The following is a 21990-nucleotide window of genomic DNA, read 5'->3' on the forward strand; positions in this document are numbered from 1 at the left end:
TTCTGTTGCTATGGTAGAACAGCGTGACCCAAAGCAACTTGGGAAGGAAAACATTTATTTCCGACTACAGCTCTCAAGTTAATCCTCCATCCCTGAGAGAATCCCGGGCAGCAACTCAATGCAAGTCCTGGAAGTTACAGCCTGAAGCAGAGGCTGCAAAATTGCATATCTAACAAACCAGGCTGAGCAAACCCATAGGAAGCTTACTAGCTTTCTTCCCAAGGCTAAACATAACCTGCCCAAGAGCCACCCACAGTGGGTTGGGCCCTCCCACATCAATCATTAACCAAGACAATATCCCCCACAGACTTGTCAGTGGAACAACCTTTTAGAAACAGCTTCTCAGTAAACTCCCCTCTGCCCAGATATGTCTTGGCTTATGTCAAGCTAACAAAAGCCAACAGGCACATCGTCTTATATCTTATAACTAGTATTGCTTCTTTTCATTTTTAAACAGTTATGCCTTGCAGTGTTCATTCTGTATGCAGGATTACAGCCTTCCTCTCCTTGATACTGAGTCCCCCACATTATTCTGACAGGAGGCAACAGTTGCCACCTACTTTTGTATATTTCTTTCCTTTGGGGGGGGGAGGGGCGGAGAACAGATTGCCTTGTAGAACCGAACTATATAAACCTCAAATAAGAAGTAGGAATTTAAAACTATAGAGACCTACAAAAAGCAAGCAGTTACATACAATAAGGCACAGGAGGACACGGAAAGAGGGGAATCAGAAGATATTTCTGAAATAAGTTTAACAGATTTTGTTGTAAAAGTTAGGATTTTTTTTCATATTTTTCCTAGTAAAAGTAAAAGGGGCCAGGGATAACTGTTGGTATTGGAAATGCTTAAAATTTCACAAACAGAAGAGGTAGAGGAGGGAGATGAAGAGGGGGAAGAGAAGAAGAGGACGATGAACCATAGAAGGATGGGGGGGGGGGGAATCAGAGGATGACAATGTAGTTTTACCTACAGACATCGAAATTTTCCTTTTGAATAACTACAGGGATGAATAAAAATAACCTAGGTGCATCAATAACAAGTGTAAAACAGATCGCATATTTAGCCTCACAGGCTGTACATAAAACAGAACCAAAAAAAAAAAAAAAATCAATAGAGCCATTAACCATCTCATGCATCCAGTGTGATAAATGACAGATTACCTTCAATGGGATCAAACTTTTCCCATTCAAAAGAAGGCACTTTCTTATTCAAGGACCACTTGATTGAATGGTGCTGCGGATCGCCCTAACACCCAATTTCCTAAGGTCCTTTGAAGGATGGGATTATTTAGCTTATATTCTAAACAACTAATGGGAGTCTGAAACAACAGCTGTGTGAGGAATATAGTAGCCCAGGGAGCTAGTTCCCAGCATATTGGGGATCTTATCATCAGCCACTTTAATCTCTTGAAAAAGGATTCATTGGCCACAAAGAAACTCCATCCCATCCCACCACGCAATCAGCTTATAGATCTTCTTCAGGAAAACAAAGAAAAACAAAACAACAACAATCAAAACAAAACAAAACAAAATAAAAACCAGCCTATTTCACAAACTACCTGTTTGGGGTTTTGCTACACAGAAATGCTTTCTGAAGTTTGTGATTTCTAAAGCAGACATTACTGGGTGTCTGACACAGAGTAAAATCAGAAATCACTCTTTACATCATTGTAGGACCAACTTTTCTCTGTCTACTGCCTACATTTTGAGTTACCACCTGACAGATGGTACAAGTGCCAAAAGAACGGATAAATTAGAATATAACCTCAATTTTTCAGCACTGTCTTTCCTTGCAATGTGAGAAATAAATGTAAAATTTTATTGTGCATCTGTCCAGTTTGGATCCACAATACTCTATTCTGTTTCATAGATATATGAACACTAATTTACCTTTACATAGAAAACCAATTCCTATGTTTTTTCCTGTTCTAGAAATAACTGTTACACTACCCACATTTGTGGTTGTTTGATTGTTTTGATATTTCCAGTTCTCTATTCTGCTAGAATTTAGAAAGGCAAGACACTTCAGATTTTCAGCCTTAGGCAATCAGAACCCATTAGAAATTAGAAATCTGTCCCCTTTTTTTCAAATGTATAAAACTGTCATTTCCATCTCTCCTCCAATGGCCTTTACTCATCGAAGTCCTCTTTATATTGTTTGTTTTAATTGCTTATGAAACAATGTTTACTTAGTTCTTCACACTAAAAAGATCAACATGAAAATCATGAGTGAAAATTAATCTTAAAGGAAATATATTATGCTTGTATTATTTCTGAATACTCCAGGTTGGTCCAGAGTTGGGGGGTAAGCAAATACACATATCAATTCAGGTATGTGTGTGTGTGTGTGTGTGTGTGTGTGTGTGTGTTTTGATATCTGACATTCTACAATCAGCTCTACAAAAATAACAATAAACATTTTGCAGTGATTAAGTTTACAAAAATGACCAGAGATCAATATAGCTTAGAGTACCATTGTTCCACATTTACTTTCAAGTTTCCCATGGTTTCTTCATCTCCCTCTTTGTTTCCTTGGTACAAATCCTCAGACCTGCACATCTCTTCTCAGGGCACTCCAGAAAGCTGATTCCTTTCTGGATGCTGTGTGAGCCACAGGAGAGATTTGGGGATAATTTCAAACTCTGCTGATGGTATTGCATTAAAACATTTAAGGGTGCTCTTAAATAAAGAATTCTGTTTGTTTTAAAATAAATTTTTTTTTAACTCTTAATGGGTCTGAGCTAGGTCCTCTGCATAACTTGATGTTCTTGTGCAACTCCCAACAGTGGAAGTAGGGGTGTCTTTGATTCTTTTTCCTGAACTTGGGACCATTTTCCTCCTATGTGTTTGCCTTATCCAGCCTGGGGTGAGTGTCTGAACCTAGTCGTATTGCACTTGTTAGGCCATGCTCAGTAGATACCCTGGGAGGCCTGCTATTTTATTTGAATAAGTGGATATGGGAGAGAGGGGAGGTGGGAGAGGAATTGAGAGGGAATGGGAAACTAAGGTTGGGATGAAATGCATGAGATAAGAATAAAAGAATAAATAGATGATAGATACATAGATATTGTTTCATAACTATAAGTAGTATGTGAAAACTCTTTATGCAATTCTGTTAAATAGGAATTTTGCCCTGTATTTATTTTGAACATCAATTTATCATTTAGATTATTCTCAACCGTTTTATAGATTGAACACACAATGTACCCACTTTTACTTATTACTAATTTAATGATCTCTAATTTTATTGTCTATAACACCCATATCTGTCATCATCTATTTCACTCAAAGATAAGAAGTTGATAATTTTTATGTCATTCCACTGTCTTTCATTTTATCATCCTTCAAGGGAAATAATACTAGTGAGACCTGAACTTTCTCTCCCAAGCTGTCAGAATTTATCAAATAAAAGGTTGTAGTTAAATTCATAACAATCCACTTCCTGACCCTCATCAATATACTTTCAGTCTCATTCATAGAACTTGATTAGGTCTTTGGGCATTTTTCATTCATTATCTTTTATGTTTATTGTCTTTTACTCCATTTATTTGCCTGCATAAAGTCTGTTATAAAATCTTGTAAAAAAATCTTTTATGTATGTCAAACATATTTCTTCAAAGACAGTCTTTTATATAATAGCAATTCTATTATCCATAAAGTTTTTTTGTTGAAAAAAGTATTGTAGCTAGCTTTTAGTGGGAAGATTATTTGTGATGTGTATTTCTGGAATTAAAAATATTTTCAACTCCCACTGAATTCCTAAAACTGAGAATTTGAGATGCTAGGCAATTTTTACCCATGTTCTAAGACTACCTACCTATTGCTTTTTTTTTATATATGCTCTTATAGTAATAATCATACTACTGTCCTTGTCAAAATAAATTCATCAAGATATTTTAATAATTGATTTTTTTCAGTACTAAAATCTGGTAATACATGTTCATGAAGAAAAACCAAACCAAAGTGAATTTCTATAAAGCTGAAACAACTCTAACTTCGAGGTACTTGAAAATGTTGAGTATCTACACAAACAAAATAAATTTTTCCAGAGAAGAATGACTCTATTCCATGTATTTTTCTTCAGTCTTCTCTATAATTAAGCACCAGTCAAGATGGAAACACATTATGGCTATGGTATAACTCTACCATGGATTTTTTTTAATCTAAGAAGATGGATTATAGTTAAAAATAAGAACAGAACAAATCTCTGCCTCATGGTGGTGATGGTGATGGTGGTGGTGGTGGTGGTTGGTTGGTTGGTTGTTTTCTAAATTGGCTTTTATTTAAGTCTTGGCTTTTAGCTTCTCCCTATCCAAGTAGAAAAGGTACCAAAGCTTATTTGAAACTTGTCTTTGCATTTAATCTTCAGGGCATTGCTTTTCTTTCTTTTGTTAAGAGAAGAGTAGGATGTTGTTATTCGATACATAAGAGCCTACAGAATAATTTCTCTATCTGTAGAGGAGGTAAAATTAGTGATATTACTTGCCTTTCTAACTTTGGATTAGGATATCAAAGTTAGCTTTCTATTCTGTATACACATGTAAAGATGGGAGAGAAGTGGGGAGGGGAGAGGTAGAGAGGAAGGCAAGGGGATGCTTGAAGGAAGGGAGAGGAAGACATGTGACTAGGAGCAAAAGAAGGAGAATGGGGCAAAAACCAAGTTATTTTAATATTAATTTTACCATTTACTTCTAACATTCCAGAGGTAGATCTTCCAATCAATATATCAATTCATTTCAAAATCTGATTGGCCAATTTTGAAGAAGTAAAAAATTGGCAGTTTGTCAAAAAAATTTTAATAAACCACCAAAACAAAATTAATCAACTACCATATGCCCTAGTAATTTCACTTTAGGCATTTATCCCAGAGAGAGTAAACCATGCACACAGATTTTTTTTTAACCTTTATCCATAATAGGTAAAACTGGAAACAACCCAAATATACCTCAACCAGTCAAAAAAAAAAAAACTGCAGTAAATCCAAATCTCAAAAACTAGACAGCAATAAAAACAAGCCTGAACTCTTGAAACATGCAGAAACCCGAAAGAGTCTTTGTAGAGTCTCATTGAGGAAAGACAGAATTCTCAGAAAGCTTCATACAGTAGCATGTCACTGAAGGAAACATCTCAGAGTAACACAACAACATACAGGAGATAGAGACTACCATTTCCAGAACACACACACACACACACACACACACACAATAGATGGGTAGGAAGAACTTGATGCTGATATAAACAATGTTTATAGTGTTTCTATAAACATTGAACTGACAGATGTATTAGATGACATAAATGCCCTTTACCAAACTCCTAACAAAAGTGATATTGTACCTATGAAAATACTTGTAGTTTTTTCAAGACATTACCACTCCAACAAATTAGTCAGAAAGAACAAAAGGCCCTCTTGGATTCCTTAGTGAGCCTAAAATTATATATATATATATATATATATATATATATATATATATATATATATATATATACATACATACATATATACTATATAAATTATATATATAATAGTATATAGATGTGTGTATATATATATATATATATATATATACACACTATTTTAATTTACTGAACATCAAGTGAGAGCTTCCAAGTTTCCACGCCTTGTAGAGATGCATGCAAGCTTTAAGGGCTTGCAGTAACAGCAGAAGGTATCATGTTATGATCTAAAAGCCTTCTGGGGGCAATATATTTATGTGGCATAAAGAGCAGAATTCTTAATGGCATTATAAGTTGCAAATGTGATTGATAAGAAAATTGACAACGACATGTTTTTCTCTTACAATTAAATACAATATGTTATCTTGTCTTACATTTCTAATGATCAGTGAAGTGCCCACATGATAATTACTTTGGCACATTTTCTTCTCTTTGTGTTTTCTCCTACACAATCATATTTTATAGCTACTTGCCATTGCCAGGATTATGTACAATTATGCATTATTTTTAAACTAACAGCCGTAGAATCAAAGCTAAACATGCAGTTTATAGGTAGTCAATGAAAGGTTTATAGGTTTTGGCAATTTTAGTTGCCAGGCTTACAGGTAATTTTTAAGATCATATTTAAATGTTCAAATATACACTCCATAGGAATGTTTTAGCATTAACACAAAGCTTTCTTCTGACCCAGAAAAAAAACATTAGAATAAAGATATGCATTCTTAGCCGTTTAACCTATTTACATTAGCTTACTACTAATGAAATTCTGACCATCAAATACTACATGAAACCTGTCAGTCTTAGAGGGTTTCTGATGACACTATTGTAATTCTAATTTTTTGTGGATTTTGTGGAAGTAAAAAGGTATTTTCTATGGCATATGTTGCATATTACAGATTTTCTTCAGCTATATTACTTCATCTACATGAGCTAACACTATGTATTTATAAATTCTATATTTCTCTAAAATACTCACACACAGTTATCATAATTCTGGAGATATACATATATATATATATATATATATATATATATATATATATATATATATACACACACACTATACACACACACACACCGTATATGTAAACAGTTTTTCTACAATTGAGAGGTCTATTTTAACAGGCCACAAAAACCCTGAAGAAACAGTATAAGTTACTATATTAAGCTTCTTACCCATTTCTCATGCATGTGCTAACTAATAGTGTTCACAATACAGCTGAATATTTGCAAAAAAAAATTGACTATTTGTTTATTTATACTTTCAGCATCCTGAATATTTATTGGTTAAAAAAAAAAAAACTTAAACAATTTATCTGGAAAAGGCTTTTGCAGAGCTCCCAACTTTACAAATGAACATGTTTCCTAATGTTCTTGTAAGTATACTAAGAAGGAGGGAAAAAAAGAAATATTGCAAGAGCTGTTTTCAAACTTGTATGTGTAATATAGTGCTTGAAATGTGTTCCTGTGATCAGAAGCCTAACTTACACCAAAAATAAATAAATAAATAAATAAATAAATAAATAAATAAATAAATAAAATCGCAGCACTTGGGAGTCTGTAGCTAGAAGATGGATACAAACTCAAGTACAGCCTGAATGCTGAGTTAGGGCCAGCCTGAGCTACCGTATGAGACTTTATCTCAAAAGACTACTTAAAGAGACGAAAAGGAAAAGGAAGAAAATCAATGCATTCTTGTTCATGCGGCCATAACTTGTGATGTGTAAGCCATATTTGTCATATTTTTTTTTTCTGAGCTACACGGACAAGCATACCAATCACAGGTCCATTTCTCAGTTGCTTCCTAGAAAGAAAATATTTTCAGAACTAACTCCTATTGGCCACCAGTAGGATGAAGTGACTGGTAAACTGGACAGGGGCCATGCGGCCCAGGAAAGATTTGTCTGTACTGAATTACTCCCACCATAGGTGAATGTAAATAATAATATAGGTGGCCTGAGGTGTTTGAGGTGTTTGATTTAGGGGAGTCATCCTTCAAGACCCCTGTTGTCAGTGCATGCATGTACCCCAAATTACATACAATTATCTTTGATAATAGTCATTGGCTTTACACATTTCCATTGATTGATTTACAGTAATAATGACTCTTAAGAAAAATATACCAAAGTGAGATATACCTAACTGTAAAAGATGCCTGTCCTTTTAATGCCTGTGATGAAGACATTTTCCTCTAAAATACAAATTAAAGACTCAAGAGTGGAAAATCATAATAAATTAATTAATTAATTAAAATAAAATAAAGGAGAGGAAAAAACAAACTTGTTACGGACAGCCTAGGCTCGACTAGTCTCTATATAACTACATAGATGAAGCATATTTGCAGAACATTTTATAGACTAGCAAGTCAAAGGACGTTGTTTAAATTTCAGTTTGATGTCACAATGTAGAAACATCCGATGCCTGGGAGCTACCTAGACTAGACTAAAGCAACAGAGTCAGACTCCAAGCACAAATTGGTCAGATCATCTGTGAGCCTACTTCTTTAAAATCATAACCATCACTGCACAAATCTTCCTCCTGAGAAGCGTGCAAGGGGTGCAAAGAAAATAACAAATGGCCCTTTAGAAAAGAGAATCACCCCCAGTGGCACTGTGGACTCACACTGAGGGGAAATCAATGCGGGCTGGATGAATGGGGAGGAAGCCTCATTCTCTCCCTGGTACTCGATCCGACACAGCTAATCCCGGTGACCTTTGGAGAAGCTGGAGGCATAAAATGACCCCAATTTTCAAAAGCACAATTAGAATGAAGAGGGCAAGGCCGTGACTGTGGTTAGAAAAGACAGACAATGAAGAGACTGTGGAGAAAATTTGTTCCCTTAGCAGTTAGGGGAATGCAGCCTTGAAATGGCCTTAATAGTCTCAGAGGGATGGCTGTCATGGCTCACCCAACTCTTGAGGCAGGTCAGGTGAAGAGAGATTCTCTCCATTGCTTCAGATTTGATCGTCCTCATATCCAGGCACCAGCCTAACAGATGCAGAAGAGGGCAGATGCTGAAGCCTCTCTGCCACGCAGGGAAATGTTCTCTTTTACCAGTGAAGAAATCTGAATAGTGGATACAGTGTCGGGCTCCGCCTACTCACTTCCCAGTCCCCATTCCTGCCTTAGGAAAGCAATTTCAGTAAACTCTATCTCTATGATCAAAAACCAACCAGGCCATTAGGCAAACTCAATTCCCTAAGCCAAAAGAATGGTGTGGGGATCTTGCTGAGTGTTGAAGTTGGCTATTTGTGCTCTAAGAAGATGCCATGCTGAGCACACAGTAAATATGGCTAAGAGAATATATAGAATTTCAAACCTTATATTCTGTTGAATTTTAAAATATCTCCTCTATAGGCTCTAAATTGTCATGTTAACATAGAAGCAGAGTGGGCATTTTCTCATTAAAAGAGGTTAACATATTTTTTTTTTAGATGTCTGTTTCTGTTTCTAGTGAGAGAAAGCAAGAGAGAGTATAGATTTGGGAGGGTGGGGAGGTAGAGAGATATAAGTATCTGGGAGAACACAGAGGATGAGAAAATATAATCAGAATATATTGTATATAAAACTATCTACTTCCAATAAAAAAGGCAGGAATTATATTTTTTTAAATAAAAATTTTAGTTAACATTTAAAATTTATATCAAAGACTGAAGTTATTTTAGTGTGTTTGTGTTTGTGTGTCAATATGTGGGTACGGGCCCAGAGCCCATGGTGCCTCCAAAAGGTATCAGACTTGGGGCTGAGTTGTAGGCTGCAATGAGTCTCCTCCTGTGAGTGTGGGGAAGAACAGAGTCACCATTCCAGCTCTAAAATGATTTTCAGAGAAACCTTTAATTTGAAATACTTATACTCTTAAATAAACTAACTTACTGATTTCCAACTAGGTGTTCTGGACTGTAATAAAAATCTTTACAGATGGGTGGCTGGGTGGGGGATCACCCTCATAGAATCAGGGGGAGGGGGAAGGAATAGGGGTTTTGTGGAGAGGAAACCAGGAAGGGGGATAACATTTGAAATGTAAATTAATAAAATAACCAATGAAAAATCTTTACAGACTTCCCTCATTTGATTCCTTTGTAACATACCTGTAAAACAGATATGACTTGATATCTTTTACATAGTAGGAACAAAGCCAATGAATAAACAAAGATTTAAAGTAGCTAAAGACACAAGTAGGGTAGTAGCTTCTAAAGAGATTGTCATGTAAAATACCTAAATTAAATAGCAATTAACTACTTAGTTTTAGAGATTCCAAAACACTAAGTATATAATACAATATTTGACTAAATTTAAGAAAGCATTGCATCTAATTGTTACATCATTGATCATGGTTATCAGTGCATCACTTGCCAAGTGGGCTTATTAATACATTTGGGGAAATGAAAAATTGGTGGATTCTATGATAAAATATAATCCAAAGCCAAAGGATAGGACATTGGGGTTGTTGATCAGAGTCTCAGATAGATTCATCTTTTCTCAAATTGTAAAAAAGGAATGATCCTAACTGTTGCTGACTTTCCAGCACAATTTATTTTGATATAGAAGGAACATTTTACTAATTTAGATATTACTATTGTGTCCTTCTTGCCACATGAATGAATTTGAGTGTGCGTTGAGGGCAGCTGGGACACCACCTGTTAGCTGAGTTCAAGCACTATTTAATTACCCCGTGTTGAAGTCACCTTATGCTTTGACTGGAAGGGAATGGGAGGGTAGCAGATGCTAAGCTCAATAAAGAAAAGCCTTTGAGTACCAGGGCAAAGGGGGTGGAGAGAATAACAAAAAAGACCAACAGACGGAGTTGGCCAGAGATACTAAGTAAAATGAACCGGAAACTAACTCTCAGATATAAAGTTCAAGACAGTCAATCTCAGAAGATTAAATCCACCCCAGTAAGGTATCTGTCACATCCCACGTTACTGAGGATTTGATCTGAGGATTGTGCATAAATACAGGACTCAACTGGACAATCGGCTCGGTTTCTAATTATACAAGTTAGTAGTCATCACTCAAAGTTTCCCTGAAAAGCCCTGTGACATTCTTACATCAAACATGCAGACATCAAAGAAAAAAAAAGCAAGTTGTCATGTTGAAGAATAATTTTTCCCCAATTACTTTAAGAGCTGGGCTCTGCCAGTGTTTCTGTGAGAAGCGATCTGGAAACAAATGGTTATAAATTATAAGCATTTCTCCATCAATCGAACAATCTCCATACTGAAAGCCCTCTGTCGTGTTTTGTTGAGTTAAGTGGCATTTAAATGAGTTTTAGAGCTTCTTCTCTGCTTCTTTTTGGTACTCTGTCACAGCTCTATCCCTCAATGTATTTGCTTTCCTAACATTTCACTGCAGTGCTAGCAGAATTGTTACACTTCCATCTCTCGTTCTTGTTGTACCTAAATATGTGTTAGATGTCTACCACTTAATGTTACATTGACCTGATAGAAGCTGACGTGCCTCCAAATCATGTAAACAAAATGATGTTTTGCAGTTTTGTGCACCCTGACATATTTTTCAGAACTCTGGTATTCTTTGAATATTCAAACCTGGAATTTACCATCAACAAACCAAGTACTAATTCCAAATTTACCAATTTCACTTCCATTTCAAGAGACGCCTTGAGAAATAAACGCACTCACTGAAATCAGAGTATATCTGTATTTAATCTATACATCTACCCTGGACACCACCTAAATCAAAGGGAGTTTTCAGAACAAAAATACAGGTTAGTCACCTAACCTGAAGATACTTACAATCCCTTCATGGTTTATTGATGTAACAAATTCTTTCAATTTTAAATTTATTGCTATTCATTACATTTTCTTTGATATATATTGTGTCAATCATATCTCCAAGAAACTGTCTTCTAGGAAAATAGAAGTAAAATATTCACTGAAAGTAAGCAAAAATGTATTTCTTAGATTGTATATCTAAGAAATATATATATGAGAAATCTATAGATCTAAGATATATATAAATCATATAGGTATAAGTATATAATTAAATATGTAAATTAATTAACATTATTATTATATCTATATTAATTAGATATTAATATATATAAAACTTGGGGGAGAAAGATTACACTCTATCCAAAACAGTAACATACTATATACAATTATAAATTAGATATGCAGTGATCACAGTACCATAGATGGGCAAATACAAGTGTCTCAAAATACACATCCATTCATTGAGGAAAGTTACCTCTATCTTGAACTCCTGACTATAGCAAAAGAGTGCCCCAATGTTTCCTGAAATCATGCATTAATATTAGATCAATGTCCGCTTGTCCTTAAGCCTAGCACTAGAGCCAGGCATGCGAAAGAGTGCAAGGACATGTCTTAACAGCCCTTAAATTCATGTCAAAAAAAATATACGTCTGTCATTAAGGAATAGTTTTTAAAAGTAACTGTTGGAAAGAATTTGGATATATTTTAATTTTGCTTAATAGTTTAACTCCCAAACCAATGTATCTAGAAATATTGTATGAACTATGCATTTTAATAACAGTTGTGTATATTTCTTGCTTAAGATCAGCTGACTCCCTTATTAAATATTTTACTATGTCAACAAAGATGGGGAAGAAATCCTGGTGATGTGCTCAAAGAAGCTAAAGAAAAGATTTGTGTAATTGCCTGACCTCATTTTTCACTGTTTAGAGAAAAGTAACCAATCTGGTGTCCCATTTTTTTAATGCGGTATTGAAATTCCTTCTAGTTCCTAGCAGATGACTAAGAAGGCTGGGAGACGACACACAAAGAACAGTATCCTGGAGTCTGAATTCATAGAGATTCAAATTCCCACCCTACAGTTTGCCAGTTGCAAAAGACCAGGAACCAGACCCTCTGTGCTCTTTAGCATCTGCCTCTCAAATATAAGAACACAGTGAGAATCAGCACTTTCATAGTATTGACAGACTATGAAAGTACATGGAGATATAAGTGGACATTGCCATGTTTAAAAATCTTTAAATTATATGACTAATATTTGTGATGACAGTGCAGTTTTTCTGTTTTTTTCTTTCTTTCTTCCTCCCTCCCTTCCTTCCTTCCTTCCTTCCTTCCTTTCTTTCTTTCTTTCTTTCTTTCTTTCTTTCTTTCTTTCTTTCTTTCTTTCTTCATTTAGCATTGTGGTTTATTTTACTAAACCAAGGCTCTCTTAATTATTGTCCACAATAATTTTTATAACCATAGTTCTTCTAAATTTAGAGTAAATGTAAGGAAATTTTTTGATTTTCTGATTGTAGTAAACATAAAGAAGATTGTATACGTTGATAGTGACCATGTTGCTGCTACTTTGAAAAGAGAGTTTATAAAAATGGAGTAGGTGGATAAAGAAAGAATGCATTGGGAAAGCACACATGTTGTGTATAAGGTCTAAAACCCCAGGTACTGAAGTCGGCTACAGTAACCCCAGCACTGGGGGGAAGATATAGGAGGAGTCCGAGAGTTCGCTGGCCAACCAGACTTTCTATTTGGCAAATTTCAGTGAGACTCTGCCTGAAGGAGACAAGGAGAAGACTGACAGAGTGTAACTCCCACATCCTCTTCCACCCTTCACGTGTAGGTGTGATCACCTGCACACAGACATGCACATATATGTAATAGCCGACACAACACAAGAGACAGAAAAAAAATGAGTATGAGCACAGTTTGAGTGACATGTGTCATGGCTGGTGTTCTAAAACAGGGTCCTGCATTTTGGTTGCAGTGTGCATTTAAAAAGTTATTTAGAGATTCGAGGACCCAGAATAGGGGAATGCCAGGGTGGTGAGGCAGGAGAGGGTGGGTGGGTGGATGAGAGAGAACCCTCATAGAGGTAGGGGAGGGGGGATGGGATGGGAGTTTGAGGAGGGATAATATTTGAAAGGCAAATCAATAAAATAACCAATAAAAATTTAAAATGTTAAAAATAAAAAGTTACTTCATTCTCTGAATTTTTTGAGGTGGGTACTAAATACAAACAACTTCTAACATCTATTTTCTCAGTAAATCTCTGTAATGGTCTTCAGATATCTCCCTTAGTCCCACTTGAAATGAATAGAGTAAGTAATAATACATACTAAATAATCATTTTTGACCAGAAATGACACGGGCAGAAGTCAAAATTTAATTTTGATTTGATCCTGTGGGATTCTGATATAGATTAAATAAATCTTTACAATTTTGTATTTAATTTTGTAATTCATTGCCTAGGTTTCTAATTAAATGTTCTCAGTACTTCATTTAAAGGACCCATTCCCTGCATTCCTCTTGATTAGTAGAAAAGAATCGATGAGGATTGATCCAATTTGTAGAACACAATTCTCATATTGATAGTAGTTTGTATTCATTTGCTTTCCCCTAATCTTTTATTAATGGTCATCTTCAAAATGTCAATTAATGCCAAAGTGTGGTGCAGTGATAATTCAAATCTATAAGGAAACGAGTTTAACAATGAACAGTAGACCAAAGGGGAGACTTTTATATTTAAATCCTGTGAAGTGACCCAGACTAAACAGAACAGCACTGTAGAGGGGAATGCTAAGAACAAAAAATTCTCATGTAATTGCAAAGTAACTGAAATTGCTTATATAAACACATGAAACTCCAAATTAATTTGTTCAGCTGGTTATTGTTTGCTAGTTTGTTTACTGAGACAGCTTCAGCCCTGGCTGTCCTGAAACTTTCTGTGTAAACCTGGCTCTACTCAAACTCATACAGATCTGCCATTCACTGCATCCCGAGCAAGTGTATGATCTACTAAACTTACCTTTGAAGTTCCAAATTTGAATATCATAGTTTTTTTTCTCTTGGGCATCTTCATTTCCAAATACTGTAGCACTGTTTACCAAGTGGACATGGTGAACAACTTAGAGGAATATGGATGGTGGACCAGGACCACCCTAGGAAAAGAGCCATCTACACGTGGGAGAGGGAAGAGAAGGGTCATTACAGCGCATTCCAGACTTGGTTAGATGACGTGGTCATCCTACCCCAGTTTTACATCTGTGGTATCCATAGTAGATCGGTTGCTAACATGTGTTGTGTCCTTTTTCTAGCTCCTTGAGCAGTATTTTTCTCCACCATTTAAAGTCAGTATCACCAGGATGCCGCCTCACCATTTTATTAGTGCATAGTCTAATAATAATAGATATTGTTCTCCGTACAGTTGACGTCGGGTTTTAAGTCTGATTGCATATGAGTCAAACTTGGCATATCTAGAAGTGAAACTGTGATAAACAAGGCCATTGTGTTCTCATTCTGAGACACCTACTGTGGGGAGGCTAGGTTTGACTATTAAGCTAAAGTAGAGACTCTCTAAAGTAGCTCTTATCAACATACATTTTCTCCTTACAGTTAACAGGTAATTTCTGAGGTGATACTCTTTGGTACTTGGAAATATACAGTTCTGTAACCTCATTCCACCCCAAATAATTTAGGGCTACTTGTTGCTGGTTAAGTGATATAAACTTCCAGGAGCCTTATTCTGCAATGCAGTGAGTGTTATCAACACGGGATGTGCTGTTGACAATCATTGAAGGCAAATTGGATCTGCTTTCAATATGAATATATTAATTTGTCTTATCAAGGAATTCTAAAATGTACAAGCATTTTAAACTTTGTAGCATGTAATAAGTTGTATATAAAAATATTTTCCATCAATCAAAACATTGAGTGAGTTTTAATTAAATACAAAATTTACTAAAACGGAATGTTTTCTAGTGTTTATTCCATTTATAGTTTTAGTCTTATTAAATATATAAGAGATTGTTTTACATATAATTGTATGTATTATTGGCTCAAGAACGCTATACACATAGAAGATAAAGTCAGGCAAATAATTTTTTTATAAATACTAAAGCTTGTGTTTATTAAGTCTAAGAGTTGTTTGTTCCCCAGATAACAGCATTTACTGAATTATAAAGGAATTAAAATATTATTCACATTTTTGTAAAATAGGTAATACAAACAGAGATCCCAGGAAAAGACTACATCGAAGGGACAGCAAATGAGAGTCCTGTTACTAAGGGAAAGTTTGACACTGCTTCTTGTAGACATAAAGCTGAGTTGGCTGTGAACGATGATTAAACTGTGAGTGGAGCATCCGATTAGATTAGATTAGATTAGATTAGATTAGATTAGATTAGATTAGATTAGATTAGATTAGATTAGATTAGATTAGATTAGACTACAACTGAAGCTGAGGGGCAGAGAATCCAAACAGCAGATTTGTTCTTAACAAATGAAACACAGAATTTCCTAACAATGAAACTGGTTGCTTTGGAAGGTAGTGAACACTAGATAGGAACTAGCTTCCCTGGAGGAGTATATCTCACCTGAGTTGGTCATGAAGATCTCCTTGCCTTGTTACTTTATATGTAATATAGGCTTAGGAAAGAGAGAGACAGAGAGAGAGAGACACAGAGAGAGACACACACAGAGAGAGAGACAGAGACAGAGACACAGAGAGAGACACAGAGAGAGAGACACACAGAGAGAGACAGAGAGAGAGAGAAACAGAGAGAGACAGAGACAGACACAGAGAGAGAGAGAGACAGAGTGAGACACACAGAGAGAGACAGAGAGAGAAACAGAGAGAGACAGAGACAGACACAGAGAGAGAGAGACACAGAGAAAGAGACACACAGAGAGAAAATGAGATACAATGCACCCTCTGAGTGTGTTTATAGCACTTTCCCTTCAGTATGTGATACAAGTAGAGAAATGCTTTTCTTCTCGGGCATTTTCCAGTTGTATTTTACTTAGAGCTCATCGCTGATTTAGACTTTGCCTTCGTTGATTCATCTGTTACCTTCAATCCTGTGTAAAAATGAAAAATAAAACACTGACCTGGGGAGTTTACATTTTCATCTTAATAGCATTCCCATGAGAGCTAAAGCCCCCAGAGCCAATGCATTTATAGAAGACATGTAGGCTCACATTAACAAACAGTACCTGCACTGCCTTGAACTCAGGCCTATAGAACTCTAAACTCAGAATCTAGAGAAGGGCCCTCCTACAAATATGCTAAATATACACAAAATAACCTCTCTCCTCTTTATCTTCTAGCCTGTGGCTCAGTAGTCAATACTACTTAATAACAACAGGCACACACACACACACAAATTAAGTATCTATCTTTTGATCCATCATTCAGCTTCCAGCTCACACAGAGTGAATCAATGGGGTATTTTATATTATTGTTATCTTTTGACAAGAAGGAGGAAGAGAAGGAAGAAAAATTAGTGAAGTTAGTAAAAATGGCACCTTGGCTTTCCTTTCGGCCCAGCATGTCTTTAATTAAGGGCAGTACTAGCTGGGCAGGATGGACTTTGTAGATATGGTAAAATTGATTGATTAATACACAGCCTAATCTTTTCTAAGCCTAAAAGGCGGCTGCAGCCTGGTGGATAGAAACTAGCAGGAAAGTTTACAGAGCACCAAGGGTCAGGTAAGAGGAGGTTTCATTTTCCCCTTTAAGTAGATTTAAGCAACTCAATTCAATGATACTGGACTCACTTTCCTTATTTCCATGGATTTTAAGAAAATAATTTACATTTCCAGGAGGGCATCAGTAGTCACAAAAACATAGAAACCTATACCACAGTTTTCTGATACTAGCTAAACAAGGAAACTTAATTTGGTCATAGATTTGGAAGAATGCTATCCTGTTTGCTATCCTGTTTTAAACAAACTGATTAGAAGTGGAACAGCCACCTTAAATTAACTAAGTGAATTTCTCTACTATCCCTTCATAATTAAGTGGAAGGGTTTGCCTTGACTGTGCTTGTTACTAAAACTAATCCATAAAACTAAGGTGACTCTGCATACACCGTGCTTTTTTTAAATAATATTTGAGAAGGCAGGGTTGCACCCTTCCTTAAAAGCCTTTTAATACACATGAACAGCATTGGTCATTGCTATTCATCTCTGTGGGCCAGCCTCTATTTAAACCCCTTGAGTGAGGTTACTTAGTTTGTTGTCCAGCAGTGTAGTACCTAATGCTGCCCCCAAATTACCCAATGAGACCCACGTCTCAGCCTGTCTAGAGGATGGAACACACATGTCTGACCTAAGCTGTCCATGTATTTAGCATGTTCACAAGCTGCAGGGCTAAAGAGCTGCCGTGCACTGCCTGACCATTTCCAAAGTCACTATTGAGACTAAACATGACAAAGCCATCCCTAGAGAGACAAGAATAAATAAAGCAAAGTGATTATGCCCCCGTGTCTTTCTGCACAGCTCTAAAGCCTACTCTTCTGCATTTAACCACAACAGTTTCATCCTTTGGCACATGTGGTAGGAAGCACAGAGAGAAAAAAAAAAATGGGTGGGAACAGCAGGTAGCTCCTTGTAAACTTGTGATGGATTTCTTATTACGTGTTAAAAATTGTGACGTCACTCATGAATAGCTCTGCCTGTGACAAAATGTGTTGCCCTAACTAAAAAACAAGGCAGAGAGACAAAAATGAGCGCTGCCTGGGATGTTCCTCCGCTACTCTCTCTCTTTCCTAAGCTCACAGCTGTTCTTCCCATGCAAGAGGGTAGAATCCTCTGCAGATGCTGTTTAAGGTAATAGAAGCCCACAGAGCACTCTACCTTGAATGACTTCACACTCTTTGACTTAGAAGGTGTAGTCTTTATTGTTTCTCGATCTACTTATCAGCAGCGACACAATAGGTGATGGTCCAAGTTTCTTAGCACATATAGATATTGTTATGTTTTATTAAAAAAGAGAAGAGGCCAGGGAAGGTTTTGGTATAGGCGCAGTATGGTGAGGTGGGAGCCATGCTGAGGCGTTCCTTTCCCTTGAGGTACCAGCCATAGACAGATACAGTATGGGATAGAGTTTATTTAGGGCATGGGAAGTGGAGTTAGGAAGGAAGGACATGGGAAGTGGAGTTAGGAAGGGAGTAGAGCCAGATTTTTTGGGGGGGGGGAAAGGGAGGGAAGGAATAAGGGAGGGAAGGAGAGAGGGAGAGGGAGATGGGGGAGGGAGGAAGGAGAGAGAGAGAGAGAGAGAGAGAGAGAGAGAGAGAGAGAAGGCTGGCCAGGCAGGAACCCATCAAGAGAGAGGGGTCAGGGAGAGAAGGGGTAGAGAGTAAGAGTGTACGAGAGTAAGAGTGTACGAGAATAAGAGGGAGAGAAGTGGGCAAACAGCCCTCCCCTTTTTTTCTTTTTTCTTTTTATTAGATATTTTTCTTTATTTACATTTCAAATACCCCTTTCCTGGTTCCCACTCCAAAAACCCCCTTTCCCCTCCCCTCCCCCTTCTCACCAACCCACCCACTCCTGCTTCCTGGCCCTGGCATTCCCCTACACTGAGCCATAGAGCCTTCACAGGACCAAGGCCCTCTCCTCCCATTGATGACCAACTAGGCCATCCTCTGCTACATATGCAGCTGGAGCCATGAGTTCCACCATGTATACTCTTTGGTTGGTGGTTTAGTCCCTGGGCTTGCTGACAGGAGCCTGATAAAGCTGTCTCCTGAGAGGCTCTGCCAGTGCCTGACAAATACTGAAGTGGATGCTCACAGCCATCCGATGGACTGAGCACAGGTTCCCCAATGGAGGAGCTAGAGAAAGGTCCTCAAGGAGCTGAAGGGGTTTGCAGCCCCACAGGAGGAACAACAGTATCACCTAACCAGTATCCCCCCAGAGCTCCCAGGGACTTAAACCACCAACCAAAGGGCCCCTTTTACAGTAAACCAGACATACCTGCCAGGTAACTGTGGGGCGGAGCCTAGAAGGAATGCTAACAGATATGACCCAACCACGTCCCCAGACTACTGTCACCCACAAACCACGTCCCCAGACTACTGCCACCCACAGGCTGATCTGCTGCTGATTACCAGACCTGAGTGCTGCGTTCAGCCCCATCTCTAAAATTCTGCATAGAAAAAAAAAATGTGTAATTCCAAAAACATTAAAATTCATTTCTCCTTGAGAAAATTAAGAATACATAGATGGTAATACTTACATGCTAGGTTGCAATAAAGACTATTAAGCAATCTGGGATGCCTTTAAGTATTCAAAGAAAAAAAATATTCCAAGTCAGGTGCTGTTTTACCCAGACACTCATTCAATTTTTCTCAGTTCTATTCTAGGAGAAATCGTTGTCTTCCAAAGACATAGGATGTGCTTGGCTTTCTTTACTGTTTTTTTTTTCTTTTTTTTTTTTCTTCATCTTCTTTCTGAGGGAAAAATAGTGGAGCATTTTTCTACCGGTTTTCCTTCTGCCTTCACAAGACCCTTACCAGCTCCCTCCTGCTCTCATCTGAAGTACTGTCCCTGGAGTCTGTAATTGCCAGGAGATGAAGCGATGATGGGGAGTGATCACAGTCAATAGCTTTGATTAACAATAAGGTAGAAAATTAGCAATGCTAGCATCCAGCCACCCTGCCCTCTCCCTCCGTCCATATGCTCCCTCAGTCATGCTGGCGGCCTCACAGAGGGCAGTCAGAGCCAGTCGCCAGCTTTGAAGTGCAGCAAAGGTGCAGGCAGAGCAGAGAATTAGGGAAATTAAGGGGAAAAAAAGAAGAAACTGTAAGCATGGTGCTGAGACCTACACAGGGCTCAGTGTGCTGCAGGAAGGGCAAGGAAGACGTGTGCTGTGTGTTGTCCTTGTGTGTTTTTCTGTCACATGTGGATTTACTTGTGTCTGGACATGCTGTGATCGAAATGGCAACGACTGTTACTTCTGTGACCCCATCAGCAGCTCTGGTGTTGTTTCCGACAGACCCTGAGGACCTAGAGAGGGGGAACGACAACGGGACGCCAGCCCCCACCTCTGATAACGATGACAATTCGCTGGGCTACACAGGTAGAGTGTCTCTTTCCCGAATGCTAACTTGAAATGCTAACCCTGTAATGTTTCCACCTCCATCCATCATCAGCCACCTGTGCAAAATTTCTAACCATCCCTGCTTCCAGCTCACAGCCACAGCTTCTAGTCCTCATTTTCCACACTCCACTCTTTCCTTGCAGAGTCTTAACTGCAACTGTAAATACATTGGAGGACAGAGTTGTGCATTTAAAGTGCAGGCATAGCGGCTGGCTACTTTTAATAGTATAGAAAGTTTATCGTTCTGCAACTCAAATGTCGTAAACCTGTGAAAAAGAGAAAATTTTCATAGTTTTAATATTTCATGAAATTAGCTTCAGCAAAAGGTAAGACAACCTACAAGTGATCGCATTTCAAAATTAGCTGTACTTTTAAGCAAACTCTTAAATGTGGCAGCATTCATACTGACAAACTCTGGGTTTTGTTTGGATGGAGGCATTGTTGTCTTGACAAGCAATCTCTTCTGAAATAGATACATGTATACATCAGAAGTGCAGATTAAATCTGAGAGTAATTTACATACAAAACTCTAAGAATGATCATTCTGAAAAAAACGATAATGTTACCGGCATAATTTCTAAGTAGAGTTAGAAGAGTAATTGTGTAAATGACACAATTATAGTCTCTGAGATTATTTGACTGAAAATTTAGACAAGGCTAAAGAATAAAGGGTACCACTTAAGCCCTACTGAATCAGATAATAGTATAACAAGGGCTGGAGGGATAGTCTTTATTTTGAGGTGGTTGCTGGCAGGACTCTCCACAGAGACTGCTAGGCTGTGTGCTGGGGTAAGCTAGAGAGAGGAGGGATACAGTGGAGATGGGCTCTAAGAGAGCATGTGTCTGTGTCCTTACGATTTTGTACAGGACTGTGCAAAACAGAGTGAGCCAGGGAACACATTTCACTTCGTTATAAAGCAATGTCCCGACAATTTACCTTAGAAACATCTTCTGTGTCTTCATATAAATATTACACTTCACCCTTACCCCAATCTTTGCTTTTGAATACTTGGAATACAAACCAAAATTCACATTTAAAAATTGAACATGCTTGTATTTCTCTATTCCTGAGGAGTCCTCTTGTTTTCCTCCTGAGTATAGAGAGCATATGAGTAACTGACCAAAGTTGATGGTGATGGTAAGTTTGTGATTCTTTTCCAGAAATGGAGCAAGAGAAGGAAGTAAAGATGGCCTCCTAACATCACACACAAACCAGGGTACTTTGTGTTTGTGAAAGGAGGAATTGGAGATAGCAATCCTTTTGGGGTGTTCTCATCAGCATATGTCTCCTCCCTTGGACTCATTCTAACTGGATAAGCTGCATTGTTTAGATATATTAATGGGGTTTCTTTGTCTTTTATAGCTCTCCTGAATGTTATATATAAATCATGTTACAGCATTGAATTAAGAGTGCTTAAATAACAAAGCGCTTAATGTTAAGTGCTGCATTTAAATATTTTTATTTCTATGTATTTTCTCCCTTGAGGGACTATCACAGTGAAATTGATGTGGAGTAATAAACTTATAGAGTTATATTTATTTCCTACAAGGAAACAAATTAAAGCAATAAAAAATTGCAAAGTGAATAAAAATTAATCATCAGAATCATCTTATTTTTTTCTTGAGACTATAACTGAATCATTTACTTGCGAAGAGAATTTACTCATATATTTGTTATAGGTAATATTTGGTAATTCAGCAACGCTT

The 21990-nt window shown here is 37.3% G+C and overlaps 1 protein-coding gene across 6 annotated transcripts in view; it reads left to right on the forward strand.

Annotated features, from left to right (window-relative positions):
- The window catches only part of Robo1 (roundabout guidance receptor 1), a 1022024-nt gene that overhangs the window by 531770 nt on the left and 468264 nt on the right, over positions 1–21990 (forward strand). For 5 of the 6 annotated variants that reach the window (XM_029470376.2, XM_085832285.1, XM_085832284.1 and 2 more), the window contains one exon: positions 20179–20262. The exons of the other annotated variant lie outside the window; for it this stretch is intronic. In XM_029470376.2, the coding sequence (XP_029326236.1) occupies positions 20179–20262 (84 nt within the window). The remainder of the gene's footprint in view (positions 1–20178; positions 20263–21990) is intronic. 6 annotated transcript variants of the gene reach the window in all.

This window comes from Mus caroli, unplaced genomic scaffold, assembly GCF_978045245.1.
Source record: "Mus caroli unplaced genomic scaffold, Mus_caroli_1 scaffold_17, whole genome shotgun sequence".
NCBI lineage: Eukaryota > Metazoa > Chordata > Mammalia > Rodentia > Muridae > Mus > Mus caroli.